At 51.4% G+C, this 13,859-nt stretch overlaps 1 protein-coding gene across 1 annotated transcript in view; it reads left to right on the top strand.

The window, feature by feature from the left end:
* Positions 1-13,859, top strand: part of DPF3 (double PHD fingers 3) — a 256,158-nt gene that overhangs the window by 120,685 nt on the left and 121,614 nt on the right. The window contains exon 3 of the mRNA XM_032624903.1: positions 4,134-4,241. Within this exon, the coding sequence (XP_032480794.1) occupies positions 4,134-4,241 (108 nt within the window). The remainder of the gene's footprint in view (positions 1-4,133; positions 4,242-13,859) is intronic.

The raw sequence follows: 13,859 nt of genomic DNA, 5'->3' as shown, positions 1-13,859 counted from the left end.
AGGCAAAGCCCTTCTCTGGGTGGGTTTGAATGCCACTGCTCAGCTCTGGTCTGGGGAAGAGGAAGCCATTCTGTTTCTTCTTTTCACATCTGCTCCCATCCCATTTCATCTTCTGAATTCTTAATGGCTCATGCTGTGTCTGTCAGAGATGCTCACACACTCAGGACCCACCTGCTGAACGCAGGCCACACATATAACAAGTGATTTGCCTGGAGTCTGCCGACTGCACAGGCACCGAGCTCGTCCTGCTGAATTTTCCTGTGAAGCCAGTTCTCCCACCATCCAGTGTGTGAGTTCCCATGTGCATGTGCGTCCGTTGTGCTTGCACCTAAGTGTACCTGGAGTTGCAGATCAAAGTAATAGCAAAGCAGTTTGCTCAGTGGGGTGTGTGAATGGAGGAGTTGCTGTGGCCTTGGTTACGGGGAGGATTGGTCCCCCCTCTTGTCTACCACCTCCCCCTTCCCCTCTTCCATATCCCCCCTAGCCCCAGGCTCCCTCCTCCAGGTTAATTTCCCAGGCCACAGCTGTGCCTCTATCCTCCCCCTCCCCCCTCCTCTTCCTCCCTCTGTCCACCACACACATGGGCTTGAGTTATGTGCCTCCTGTTCTAATGAGATAAACAATATAACTCTCTCGGGGCTCTGCTCAGCCCTCTATAAGTGGAACTCCAGGGCTGAACGTGTTGGCCCTGTAAAGGCACCCTGGTGCCTGCCAGCCCAGGGAGGAGGGCAAGGAAGGGGGCGGGAGCCCTGAGAGAGTTCTTGGGGCCATTTGCTTGTTGATACGAGTTGAAGCAGACATCAAAGGCAGGCCTGTTTCCACCCTTGTGGCTAAAGGAGCAAAGAGCAGCCTTGTCATGTCACGTGGGCAGAGAGTCCAGGCTCATCTAACTCAGCTAATTCATGATAATTAATAACTGACATTTGTACAATGCTTCATGGTTATAAAGAGCTTCTTCTTGAATATGAGCTAATCCCCACGACAGTCCTTGTAAGGTGGGTATTATTACCGCCCGTATCTTACAGGCAAAGAGACAGGCTCAGATAGGTGTGGTGAGATTTCCAGGGTAGCAGGGAATGGGGGTATGAGGACTCGCCCTTGTCCTCTGCACTGTGGAGCTTCTCCAATCTACTAGAGAAAGTTAAAGAATGAAATAAAGACAATCCCTTCTTCTGGACATTCAAACTACTTACTAAAATGGACTCTCCTGGGAGAGTGGACCCACAGCCACAGGCTGAGTGGCCCCAGGCAGCTGACCAACAAGTGTGGTGACCGCAGTCTCAGGGAGGGTGGAAGACTTGGACGAGTGCTGACAGTTTTGACCTCTTGTCACTTAGATCTTTTGCGTATGCTGGCCTGGACCAGTTCCTTCTCACTAACCTGCTTTTGGTCAGGTTGGAAATACCATGAAGCAGCGCGTGGGGCAAGAAAGAGCCTAAGGCACAGAGGCTCCGGTCTTGGCATGGGTGAGGTGGGTTCTGTGCTCCGTTCAAGGGGTCCTTCCTGGACGGTTTGGATGTGGATGGAGGAGTCTCCTGGAGCCAGGAACAGCAGGGGCTAAGGGTCATTCGCTTCCCGCGTTTCTGAGGCTGGTTCAGTTCTGGTTGAATTTATTTGATAAGCATTTCTTGATATGCCCGCCAGGCACTGTGCTAAGCACTGGGGATACTTGAGGTGGACATGGTTCCTGCCACCCTGGATCTTATAAAACCAGTGGAGATGACAGTCTAGTAAGTAGGCAGTTAATGACAGTGGCTTGGGAAAAATACAGGGAACCTTGGGAATCTACTGGAAAAACCATTAGACTAACTAGTCTTGGTACATCAGAGAGGACATCCAGGCAGTAACTAGATGATGCTTAGACATCCAGAGGTTCTTTGTCAGCTATTATAAAAAGCTATAGAGTTCTTAAATAGAAAAGAGTTGCTCAATTCCCCCACCCACCTACATTTGGATTGGGTAGCTCTGGCATGGATTTGGGGCATTGGTGTTAATAAGAAGTTCTCCAGGTGATTTTGGCTTCAGCCTGGATTAAGAATTGCTAATCCAAGATAAGTGGGATTATGGGACCAGTTCTGGGATATAGAGCAGCAGGCCAGCCCTTGTACTTGGCCTTCTCTGGGATCCTGGGGAACACCAGCCCCAGAAGTGGCCAAAACATCTGGAAGGGACTCTGACTCAATGTACCCATTCAGGAATTATGAGGTGAGAGGTGACATGGCCCTGGAGTGAAACACACCAGAAACATCAAACTATTCCCAGTGATGCCTTCCCTCAAACAGAGGTCAAAACTGGACCTCATACGGGAGCGAGACCAAGCTTATTTTTTGGATTCATTGTGTCTTCTATAAATCAGTCACAAGTCTGGTCCTCAGAGCTCAAGGCACTCAGAGCTTCAGGATCCTCCTCTGTGCAGAAGACCTTACAGTTATCAACAAAGTCAAGTATTAGAAGGACTCTAGGACATGATGAGCCCTCAGCTCATAACATCAGAGATATTTCTGGAGCCTGTAGGCTCTGTCACCCTTGATGGTTTCTAAGAATCAAAGGGGGAAGGGTCAGAACCTCCAGCTTGTTCACAGCCTGGCAACCTGTGGGAGCAGCTGTGTGATTAAAAATGAAACTTAGCACATAGAAAGAATTGGAAAATTTTGTTTCCTTTAACGCTGGTCCTCTGCTTTGGACCCAAATCTATGCATGGGTAGAGATGACAAGTACAAATGAAAAATGAATGAATGGACGTGTAGCAATGAAACTTTTGTAGGTTTTTCTCTGAAAAATGCAAAAATGAAGCCGTTTTTTCTCTTAACTTTTAAACCCCCCAAAATGGAAGACAGCAGATGGGAATAGGGTCCTGATGTTTTCTACTCATGGTCCTAGGTCTAGGAAGTGCCCCTCTCATAGGAGGCTGCCTGTCTCTAACAGCTGTCACATGCCATGTTTACTACAGAAGACTGAGTTGTGACTTCCATGAAAGTGAACTGGAACATATTCTTCCATTCACTCACTCACTCACTCACTCATTCTGCAAATGTTTAGTTTGATTCTTCTCTGGTCAGCCACAGTTCTGGTTCTGGGGATTCTGACCTGAACAAGACAAAGTTCCTGTCCTCACCAGGCTTTCCCTCTAGCGGGGGTGGGTCAGTGGGCTTGCTGGTTCATTTTGGGGTGCATTGAGCAGTCTTTTTAATCTGCTAACCGCCTAACCAGTCTTCAGCCCTCTTCCTCTCCCCTCAGCCTCCACCCGCTGCCCTTTTCTCTGGGAACAAACCAGGGTCTAGTGCAGGGAGTCCACATTCCTCCAAGGCCTCTGGCTGCCCAGCATATGCCACAGGAGCCACGAGAGTGTTGTCTGTTGAGCTGGAAGGCTCCTCATGGGGTGCTCGGCATGACAGATGATGCTGCTGTGGAGCTTTCGTGTCAAAAGCCAAATCTAAATGGTGATTCTTGTTGGGAGACCATGTGACACATAAGGCCAGCCGCTGAACTCCTGCCCATTTTTTTTTTTTGTAACGCCCAGGCAGGTGGGCAGGGCTGTACAGGTATGCTGGCTATGCAGGCTTATATTCTGATGGAGGTGGCACAGGGCTCCCTTTGGCTTCAGCGAGCTGCCAGCAGCTATCAGTGGGTGGAAGAAGCCAATGGGTAGGAGATCTAGCGCCTTGATCCTGTTTCCTTGAAATGTTTCCCAATCCAGGCTGTCCGTAGGTAGACAGAATGACTTCTGCTGCTCCCCCCTTGAAGGGAACCTGCTTGACCTGGACAGAGGGGCAGTTGATGGGCAGTAGCTGGATATGCACTGCCTTGGAAACACTGTGATGAGGGTAAATCCGGAAAAGTCCTTCTTGTGGTTTGGAGGTCCCTCTGATTTTCTTCCTAGGCCAATAGAGCAGAACTGATTTTGGTCACAGTGATGGCTCATTTTGGCATGTGTCTACTGAGGCAGCATGGTAGAGCAGACAGAGCAAGGGTCCTGGGGTCAGATGACCTAGATTCTGCCCGGGCTCTACCATCTACCAGCTGTGTGACCTTGACAAGTCACTTCACGTCTCTGGGCTTCACTTTCCTCACTGTGAATGAGAAGGTTAGATCCAGCCTGGAGCATTTAATCTTTACACTGTCTCTGTCCACAGGCCTCGCCCCGGGCCAGCTATACACGTACCCTGCCCGCTGCTGGCGTAAGAAGAGACGATTGCACCCACCTGAGGATCCGAAGCTGCGGCTGCTGGAAATAAAACCTGGTCAGTGCCCTGTGGAGCTTGGCTGGGCCAGCGATGGGAGAGGTCGGGGGTGCTGGGCTGGCTGAGGACAAGGTTGCTCTGCCGCTTTGTCCATAGAGCTGAGTTTTCCAGCAGAGTGAACGTGCCTACATGGTGCTTTCAGGAATAAACACATCCACATGCCCCCAGCCTCACCAAGCTTCTCTCCCTCTAGGTGTTTCGGGCCTTCCCCTTCCTCTTGTCTTTCTCTTGCCACCCCAGGAGAGGAGAGTAAGCAGGCACAGTGTGGGAACAGGCCCAGGATGAATGACTTTCCCAACAGAGCTGAAGGAGCTGCAGCTCTTTTGGGCCAGGTGATGCCTTCCCATGGCTTCAAGTAAGGAAAACTCGTCCTAGGCTGTCTCAAAGGAGGACAGCGCACCATGCACCCTCTCCCACCCTTACTGGAAACGAGCTAATGGAGCATCTTACACGAGTGGGGCCAGTCACTAAAAACAGAACCCATCTTGGACATGGAGATGAGAGAGTTTGAGTTCAAAATTTGCCTCTAGGTGATGTTGATTGCTTTGTGGCCGTGCAGAAGGAATTGGTTAGTTTTCTTGACTACTGATCTGTTGTTACACTTCTGAGCGGGTGGCAGTCTTCAGACCTTGCTGCAGCAAGGCCAAGTGATTGCCCTGGGTCCTTAGCTTTAAGGGAATGTCTGGTTTGGGGGATGCCAGAGCTGCGACATGACTCAGAGTGGTGGCCACAGTGCTGTTAAGTGGGGCAAAGGCAGAGCTGACATGCCCCCTCCCACTGTCATCAAACAACATAGGCCTGTCAAGGCTGGCTGCCTGGCAATGTTACCTCACTCCTGCCTTTTCACACTGGCTCCTTAGGCTGTGTTTTTTCTGCAAAATCTCTACTTAACGGTTCTTCGGGATGCTTTCTCACAGTTCCCTTGTTAAGCATGCTTCAAATTTTCACCCTAACTCACATTTCACTTGTGCAAAAGTTTTATTTATTAGGGGCGGGTGCTCCACCCAAGTTCTCAAATGGCCTTGCACAATTTACAGACCCTTGCAGACACTCCAGGGTGATGACTGGGCTGTCCCAAACTCCCTGCGATGCAGGCTGTAGGAGAGCCAAGTCTCCTGGATCACGATTGTGAGCCACATGTGTCATTTTACATTTTCTAGTAGCCACATTTAAAAAAGGAAAAAGAAACAGGTGAAATTAATCTTAACAATAGATTCTATTTAACTTAACATATGAATAATATCATTTCAGCGTGTAATCAGTATAAAACTTATGAACGAGGTATTTTACTTTTTTTGGTATTGTTTTTTAATTCCATTGTGTATCTTTTAACACATTTCATTGCAAACTAGCCACATTTCAAGTGCTTATTGCCGCACGTGGCTAGTGGTCCCCATATTAGCCAGAGTGGTTCTAGAATTACACTCAAAGTATAATCCAGGGCTTCCCTGGTGGCGCAGTGGTTGACAGTCCACCTGCTGATGCAGGGGACACAGGTTTGTTTCCCGGTCCGGGAAGATCCCACATGCCGCGGAGCGGCTGGGCCCGTGAGCCATGGCTGCTGAGCCTGCATGTCCAGAGCCTGTGCTCCGCAACGGGAGAGGCCACAACAGTGAGAGGCCCGCGTACCGCAAAGAAAAAAAAAAAAAGGATAATCCAGTTAAGGATTACCTCATCACTCATCCGTGCCACTTCCAAGAGACCGGGACTCAGACCACTTCCAGATCTGGGACAACAAAGGAGGAAGCCCATGCCTCCAAAATAAATTGTTCTTATTGACAATCGTTTATGTTTAATAAAGAAGCTGTAGATGGTGTGGAGTCATGCCGTACTGACTTGTGGTCCGGCCACCTGTAAGTCTTCAAAACCAGTGTTTCTCAAACTTCAGTGTGCGTACTGGGGATGTAGTCCTTGGGATCTGATAAAATGCAAATTCTAACTCAGCAGGTCTGGGGTGATGACCAAGATTCTGCGTCTCTACCAAGCCCCTAGGTGATGCCTGTGCTGCTGAGCTCCCCTTGACAGGCTCTAGGAATGCAGTTATGTCTATGATTCTTGGAGCCTCCCTTGGGCTCTACCATCAGTAGAGTTCTCAGAGGAGAGAGTTCCCCTGACTTGTGAGAGACTGGACACCGGCCTGGAGAGGAATTGTCTCAAGGCATGAGTTTCCTTCCATGTCAGACCTTTCTATGCATAATAAGGAGATGCCACAAGCAATTTGTCACGCCAGCACCCGGTTTGTCCCTCCTGTCTTCCTTTGCGTCCCTGCCTCAGTCCAGCCAGTGGCGGGCAGCTTTCAGCAGCAAAGGCCAGGGTTAAACGTGGCTTAGACTTGTCCTTGACCCCAGGTCTTCAGAGCTGAGAGCTTTGTCAGGAAACCAGGTCAGGGCAAGGAGAGGGGGTGTCCACGCAGGAATCTGAGGGGCCTCGGAGCAGGTCTGAGGGCAGGGCTGCAGAGGCCCCGCTCAGCACAGAGCTCATCTATGGCACCACAGGGTGGCGAGTGGGGAGCCCATCATGGCTGCTGTGAAGTCGTTTGTTCCTGGGCTAAACTTACACTGATGGAGTCCTCCCTAGGCCTGCAGTCCTCAGCCCATCTCCCTCACTGTGAATATGCCATCCTGCCTATATTTCTTTACTACTTGCTGAAAATAAAAATGTGTCTGTGTGTGGGTGGGATGAGGATGACAGCTGGGGCGAGCTCTTTGGAATTTGAAAGCATTCGCAACGTCCCTGGATCTATGTGTTTCTCACGCCTGACATCACCCCTCCGATCAGTCCTGAATAAACATCTTGCAAACCTCCCACTTGCCTGGGCATCTGAAGGACAACACACGCAACATTATTTCTCTCCGCTGACTGACAACGGAGTTCAGCGTTCTCTGCAGCTTGCACCTGGCTGCAGAGGTGCATGCAAGGTGTTTCAGGGCACAGCCATCACAACTCAGGCAACGTGAAGAGGGGCAGGAGCCTGGTGCCAGAGAGGGGTCTCCCCTGGACCGTTCCCCCAAGAATGGAGCTCTGCGCTTGCAAAGGGGAAGCTGAGCTGGCAGGAGAGAAAGGTGGATAGTGAATATCCACCAGAAGGCCCTGAAGCCGGGCAGATGTTGGGCAAACGCCAGCTGATTAAAAAAGAGCCTTTAATTTCACTTTTTTTTTTTTGAATGAGGAAAAAGGGCTGGGAACAAACTTTTAACTTGTGTCCTTCTGGGTTAAATCCTCAGATAGTCTGCTTCAATCAGTTTAGCATCTTCTGACCCCAGACCTTTTGGTCCCTGTGGTCTGGAGCAGATTTTATCTTTGTTTTAGAGATTGGGAAACTGTGGCACTGAATTAGGAAGTTAATTTCCCAAGGGGCTATCAGTGGTGAAGCCAAGGAAAAGAACCCTATGGGGGAACCTGTTGGAACTGGCGCCATGTTGCTCCAGGACTCAACACGCACATTCATCCTGGTGTCTCAGACCTGTAGGGCTCCCGGAATGTACCTGAGGCCTTGTAATGCCCTTCCGCTCCGGGACACTTAGGGAGCAGCCTGGCTTTTTGCCACCCTTGCCAAATTCCAAGGGTGATGGGAAGGAAGGCAGCCAGGAATAGGGTTCTGGTTCTTTCTCTTCTTTTTTTTTGGCAGCCACTCAGTGACTGGGCATGAATGACCGGGATAATCACCACCCTACCACATGTTGGGGGAACGTGAACAGTCAGGCAGGGACCCTCAGGGGATGGTAGGCTAGGGTACGGCCCCAAAGCAGAGGGTGCCATAGCTGGCCAACAAGCAAGTCACAGGGGCCCTCGGAGGGGTGCCCCCCAAGGGGGCGGTCCAGGCAGAGGCCTGAGTCCCACCTGTGAGGGCAGCGGTGGAGAGGCCTGCTTTGCCTGCCTTAGGGTGCTGTCCCTGCTGCACTGAACTGCCAGGACTCTACAGATGGGAGCAGGCTGTGGCCAACTTCCCCAGCTTTTGAAAATCCTGCATCTTAATTAGTTCCCTACTGCTTTTGTACATGGCCCACATTTTAATAATCTCCGGGCTTCTTCCACCGTTTTCTCTCTGATGTTCGGCGCGATTTCTCTTCTCCTCGAGGCAGTCCCCCCGACTCCTCCAGCACCCTCCCAGCCCGGGAACAACTTACGGAACGCTGCCGATGTGCCAAGCATGTAGCCTGAGATCGATGAGCCTGTCAGCTGGCTCCCTCTGCCCCCGCCTCCCCGTCTCCCGTGTGCTCCTCACAGGGATGAGCCAGGTGGGGTGGGCAAGACTGGGGGAGGTGGGGGCAGGGACCCGTGGAGCCCCCAGCCAGGTGTGAGCCAACGGACAGCGTGACCTTCCCCTGGCCCACAGAGGAGTCTGGCTGTGCTCTTCCAAGGGGGAAGGACGCTGAACTCCCACCCCATATGTCAGTGCTTATCTGTCTCTGCGAGGGGGTTCCTTGAGCGTGGTATGGCGGGGAGAATGGATGCCTTCAAGTGCATCAGGGGGAAATGACCAGTCATTTATCTCTTTCCTGCAGTGTCAGAGCTGCAGCCATCCATCCTGGAGACCGGCAACAGCAGCTTTTTCACAGCTTTTTGTTGGCCTTGTGAGCTGGAGAGAGGTGGGCAGGCCACTCCGGCCCCTGCTTTGTGCCCTCCTGGCAGTCTGGGGGAAGGCGCTGGGTCCGGGGGACTGGGCCTGGGCCTATGACACTGCTTGAGTCTCTCAGGGCTCTGGGAGCCTGGGCTGGCCCAGGAAATGGGCGGCAGCTGGGAGTCGGCTGGGTGGCGGTGTGCACAGCTGCTGCAGGGTTTCCATGGCTGGGTTTTTCAGTTGGACCTGGGGGAACCATGTTTAGAGCGTAGGTTGTAAGGCTGTCGCCCTGTTACGCCAGGGCCTTTTTACTTGTATCTCTCCCTGCTGGAAGGCACACATTTTGAGTGCAGAGGCCCACCCAATCCTTCATCTGTATCCCCAACACCCAGCGCCGGACTTGGCACATAGTAGGTGGACAGCAAAGATTTATTAAAGGGATGAAGGAAAGAAAAGTGCCTGGTATCTGTTCTCAAGCTTGAAGAACGTGGCTTAGCTCTCATCATGCCCATTGCACGGATGAGGGAGATTGAGTGGGAGAGGCGGAGCCTTCGGCCGCTGACCTGGCCTCCCCATCTAGCACCCAGCCTGGCCCGTGGGGCCTGTCCCAGCTTTGCCATCTTGCCTCTCTTTGGTTTTAGCCCATAGGGGCCTTCATGATGTCGAACAGCTGTGCTCTGCAGGAGAAAAGGCCTGGCTTCAAGTCCAGACCTCTCCACCCACTGGCTGTGTGATTTGGGGCAGTCACCTAACCACTCTGACCTTGATTCTTCACCTGAAATGCAGATCACGGCAGCTGCTCTGCTTGTTTCCCGGGGTTGTTCTGAGGGCCCAGTGGAGGGTGGAGCTGGAGGACTTGGCACTATGATGCCACCTCCACGCAGTGCTGCTAGGTGGGCCGAGGGGGCCTCAGCCGACCCTGCTCTGTCCCCAGCACGTGCTCATTGCAGGCAGCTCACTGCCCAGCTGGAAGAGTGTGTGCTGTCTGGCCAGAATGGGAACACAGTCTGCATTAGAGTCTTTTTTTTTTTTGCAGTACGCGGGCCTCTCAATGTCGTGGCCTCTCCCGTTGCGGAGCACAGGCTCCAGACGCGCAGGCTCAATGGCCATGGCTCACGGGCCCAGACGCTCCGCGGCATGTGAGATCTTCCCGGGCCGGGGCACGAACCCGTGTCCCCTGCATTGGCAGGCGGACTCTCAACCACTGCGCCACCAGGGAAGCCCTGCCTTAGAGTCTTTTAAAAGCCGGAGTCTAGTATCTTCTATCCTGAGGAGAAAAGACCTGGCGTCTGGCTGTGGGATCTACCTTTCCCAGAACCACAGCTTGCCCAAGCTCACCCCTTGTGTCCCAGAACTGAGTCCTCTCGCATACATTGTCCAGAGCACAGAGATAAACTTGGAAGGCTTCCTCTCTGTTTTACTAACGCCTGTCATCCCGTGGCGCTGGGCCAGGCCTGTCTGGCTGGGTCTTTTCTCCTGCCCTTGGCCTAGGCTGATCTGCCTTCTTCTCTGAGAACCGTTCCTCTGTGGACTTGCTCCGGTATGGCTCTGTACCTGTGCCCCTTAGCACTGGGCACCCAGCCTCCTTCACTGTGTGGGGATGCCCCCTGCTCAGGGGCTAGGGGCCTGCCCTCTGGCTGTATCTAGCAACCAGGACACAGGCACCATGAGGACAGGGCCCTCTCCTAAGTGCCGGCTCGTTGGCGGGGCTCCACACCTACTGCAGTCACTCCTAACTAGTCTCCTCACTCTGCCCTCACCTTCCTTCAGTTGACTTCACAGTGATCCTGTTAAAATATAGCCATCATCAATCTAAATGCCCACCAACAGACAGATGGCTAGAGAAGATGTGGTGCATATATGTAATGGAATATTACTCAGCCATAAAAAGGAACAAAACTGGGTCATTTGTAGAGACGTGGATGGACCTAGAGACTGTCATACAGAGTGAAGGAAGTCAGAAAGAGAAAAACAAATATTGTATATTAACGCAAATATGTGGAACCTAGGAAAATGGTACAGATGAACCAGTTTGCAAGGCAGAAATAGAGACACAGACATAGAGAGCAAACATACGGACACCAAGCGGGGAAAGCAGGCGGGGGGAGTAGTGGTGGTGGTGGGATGAATTGGGAGATTGGCTTGACATATATACACTAATATGTATAAAATAGAAAACTAAGAAGAACCTGATGTATAAAAAAATAATAAAATAAAATTAAAAAAATATACATAGGCATCATAATGTCACCCTTTGCTTGAAACTACCAATGGCTTCAGAATTAGAAGGCAGCATTCTTGCAATGGCCTACACAGCCATTCAAGGCCCCAGAACTCTCTGAACTGGGCTCCTACCCTTTCCCTGGCTCACTGTGCTCTGGGCAGACAGGCCTCAGTTTCAGGGCCTTTGCGCGATGGTGCCTTTGCTTAGGACGTCCTTTCCTATTAGCCGCGTGGCCTCCTTCCTGCTTCTTCAGGCTCGTGCCTTCCTGGCCACATCTAAAAGTGGAACCGCCCTCCTATAACCCCCGATGCTCCAGCTTCCCCTCCTCTGCTCTGTCTCCAGAACATTGATTACCATCTGCCATACTATGGGTCTTGCTTGTTTATGTCTTGTTTCTCCCCCACTAGAATATAGCTTCTATGAGGGCAAGAATTTCTGTCTCTTGTTCACAGCTGTGTCCTTAGCACCTAGAACAGCGCCTGGTACATAGTAAGTGCTCAATAATTATTTGTAAAGTGAATGAGTAGAGCAAGGCCTCTTCCACATGGTTCTGCTGTGATTTCCAAATCTGCAGCATGGGACCCCCTGGAATTGAAGCAGCATCTCGGCCTGTGAGCTGAGTCCCATCCTCAGCCTCCTCTGTCCTCTTAACTGCTCCAGACTTGGCTTCCTCGCTTCCATTCCCCCTGGGCCCATGCCCAGTTGCAGGGAGCTGTGTCTCACCATGTCTGATGGTCTGAGAGTGTCAGAAGGTGAGGAGTTTTGCTGAGAAGTGCAAGGAGAAGGAGACTTTAGAAGGGGAAAAGGGGGGGCTCACATGAATTGAGCATCCTCCCTGTGCAGACACTGTATATCCATTATCTCATCTGGCCCTGTAAAAACACCGGGAAGTGGGCTTTGTTGTACGGATGAGGAGATCAAGGCCAAGTGTGCAGTGTAGGGTACAAGAGCTGAGATTTCACCCCAGACAGCTTCTTGCACTTTCCAGCAATCTGTATTCCCTTGAATCATTTCACCACTCAGTCCATTCCCACCGTCCTTCCGCTCCCTCACCTTCCTGCTAAGTTGTATTGACGTGGTCTGCTGACCAGCCCAGTGGTGAGCTTCCTTTGATAGTGTGGGTGTTTTTCTATGTCTCAGGGATGAGGGAATGCTTATCTATGCTTCCAACCTCTGGGTGCTGCTTCCAGGGGCCCATCATTGCATGTTGGCTTAGGGGTGAGTGGGTAGGCACAGCAGAGAGTGGGGACCACAGGGCTCTTGGGGCCATGATCAGTCCTCCTGTTGTGTGCATATCTTGGGCTTCTAAAAGAAGCAGTAACGAGGGCCTGCAGGGTGCAGCCTGGGTGATGGGTCCTCATTGTGAACCTCATCTATTTTGAGCTTTATGAATCACAAAGCAGGGAGTCAAATGCAGCCAAGAAAATGGCACCCCTGAGGAATGCACAGATGGATTCCTGGGCCTGCCACCATCTCAGGAAATCAGGGCTTTGGTCCCCTCCAATCTCTTCCTCCATAGGGTGAGAGATAACAATACCCCTCTCCTTCCCCATGAGCCCGAGAGTCTGTTGGGCATAAATGAAAAAATGATTCCTAAGCTTCTTGCTCCTTGGTGTAAGCTGATGTATAAACCCACGGAAATGTGGTGAGATTAACTCCTCAAAATAATAAGTGGCCAGAAGAGAAAACTGCACATTTGTAGTTTTAAAGAAAAACTAGCGTCAGGTGGAAAAAAAAATCTGAGCACTCATGATGTAGCAGGAGGTTTGTCTGCCATTGTCTGTGGGGTTTCTACCTCCTCTGCACCATAACTCTATCTCCAGGCTCCTGCGTCAGAGAGCACCCGTGATGGATGGACGGATGGATGTGCCTTGTCAGGGTGTTTCACCACGATTTCCCTGGGGGCAGTCTGTCTGTTGGCAGAGCACAGCCTCCCCAAAGATGGTATCTCTTGCAAACTCGACAGCTAACAGACAGCTCCTCTCTTTGTATATGTCCCCAAAGAAGAACTGTCTTAATCTGTTTTTATATGGCATATTTTATTGTAATCCATATATGACTTGCAGGTTCCCAGTCCTCCATCCTGAGGCAAAAAATGCACAAGGAGTCAGAGGCTCCGTGAGCCTGTGACATCCAAGCGTTTGCATTTTTAAATGACCTGGGATTTAATTACTCACCGTGCTCCCATGTTGCACTTTCAGCCTCGTCTTGCCTGCATCCTGTTAATGAGCTCAGTGGTTCCAACAACCCAGTGGAAGCCTTGCATGTGGTGCATTGGGTGGCAGACTTGGGGCACCTGTGTCAAAAGCCTGTGGCTTTGATCTCCACCCGAGAGGATGGCTGCCCTGTCCACAGCCCTGGGGAGAAGCCATTGTTCTTCACTGGTGACTTTTTCTTTTTTTGTTTTGCTTTTATTTGTGCTTTCCTTTCCTCCCTGCCTTCCTTCCTTCCTGCCTGCCTTCCTTCCTTCCTTCCTTCCTTCCTCCCTTCCTCCCTCCCTCCCGCCCTCCCTCCCTTCCTTCCTTCCTTCCTTCCTCCCTCCCTTCCTTCCTTCCTTCCTTCCTTCCTCCCTTCCTCCCTCCCTCCCGCCCTCCCTCCCTTCCTTCCTTCCTTCCTTCCTTCCTCCCTCCCTCCCTCCCTCCCTCCCTCCCTCCCTTCCTTCCTTCCTTCCTTCCTTCCTTCCTTCCTTCCTTCCTTCCTTCCTTCCAAGACTTTCTATGCTTCAATCCTTGTTTGTCTGAGAGGTTTTTTCTTATTTGGAAACTGATTTGCTTCAGCTTGCACAGAAGCTGTCTCTGGTGTGATGGATCGTGCTGGAAGTCACCCAAGGAGT

This window comes from Phocoena sinus, chromosome 2 (assembly GCF_008692025.1).
Source record: "Phocoena sinus isolate mPhoSin1 chromosome 2, mPhoSin1.pri, whole genome shotgun sequence".
Classification (NCBI taxonomy): domain Eukaryota; kingdom Metazoa; phylum Chordata; class Mammalia; order Artiodactyla; family Phocoenidae; genus Phocoena; species Phocoena sinus.
Note: the sequence above shows the minus strand (reverse complement) of the source record. Positions and strands in the feature narration are given on the sequence as shown.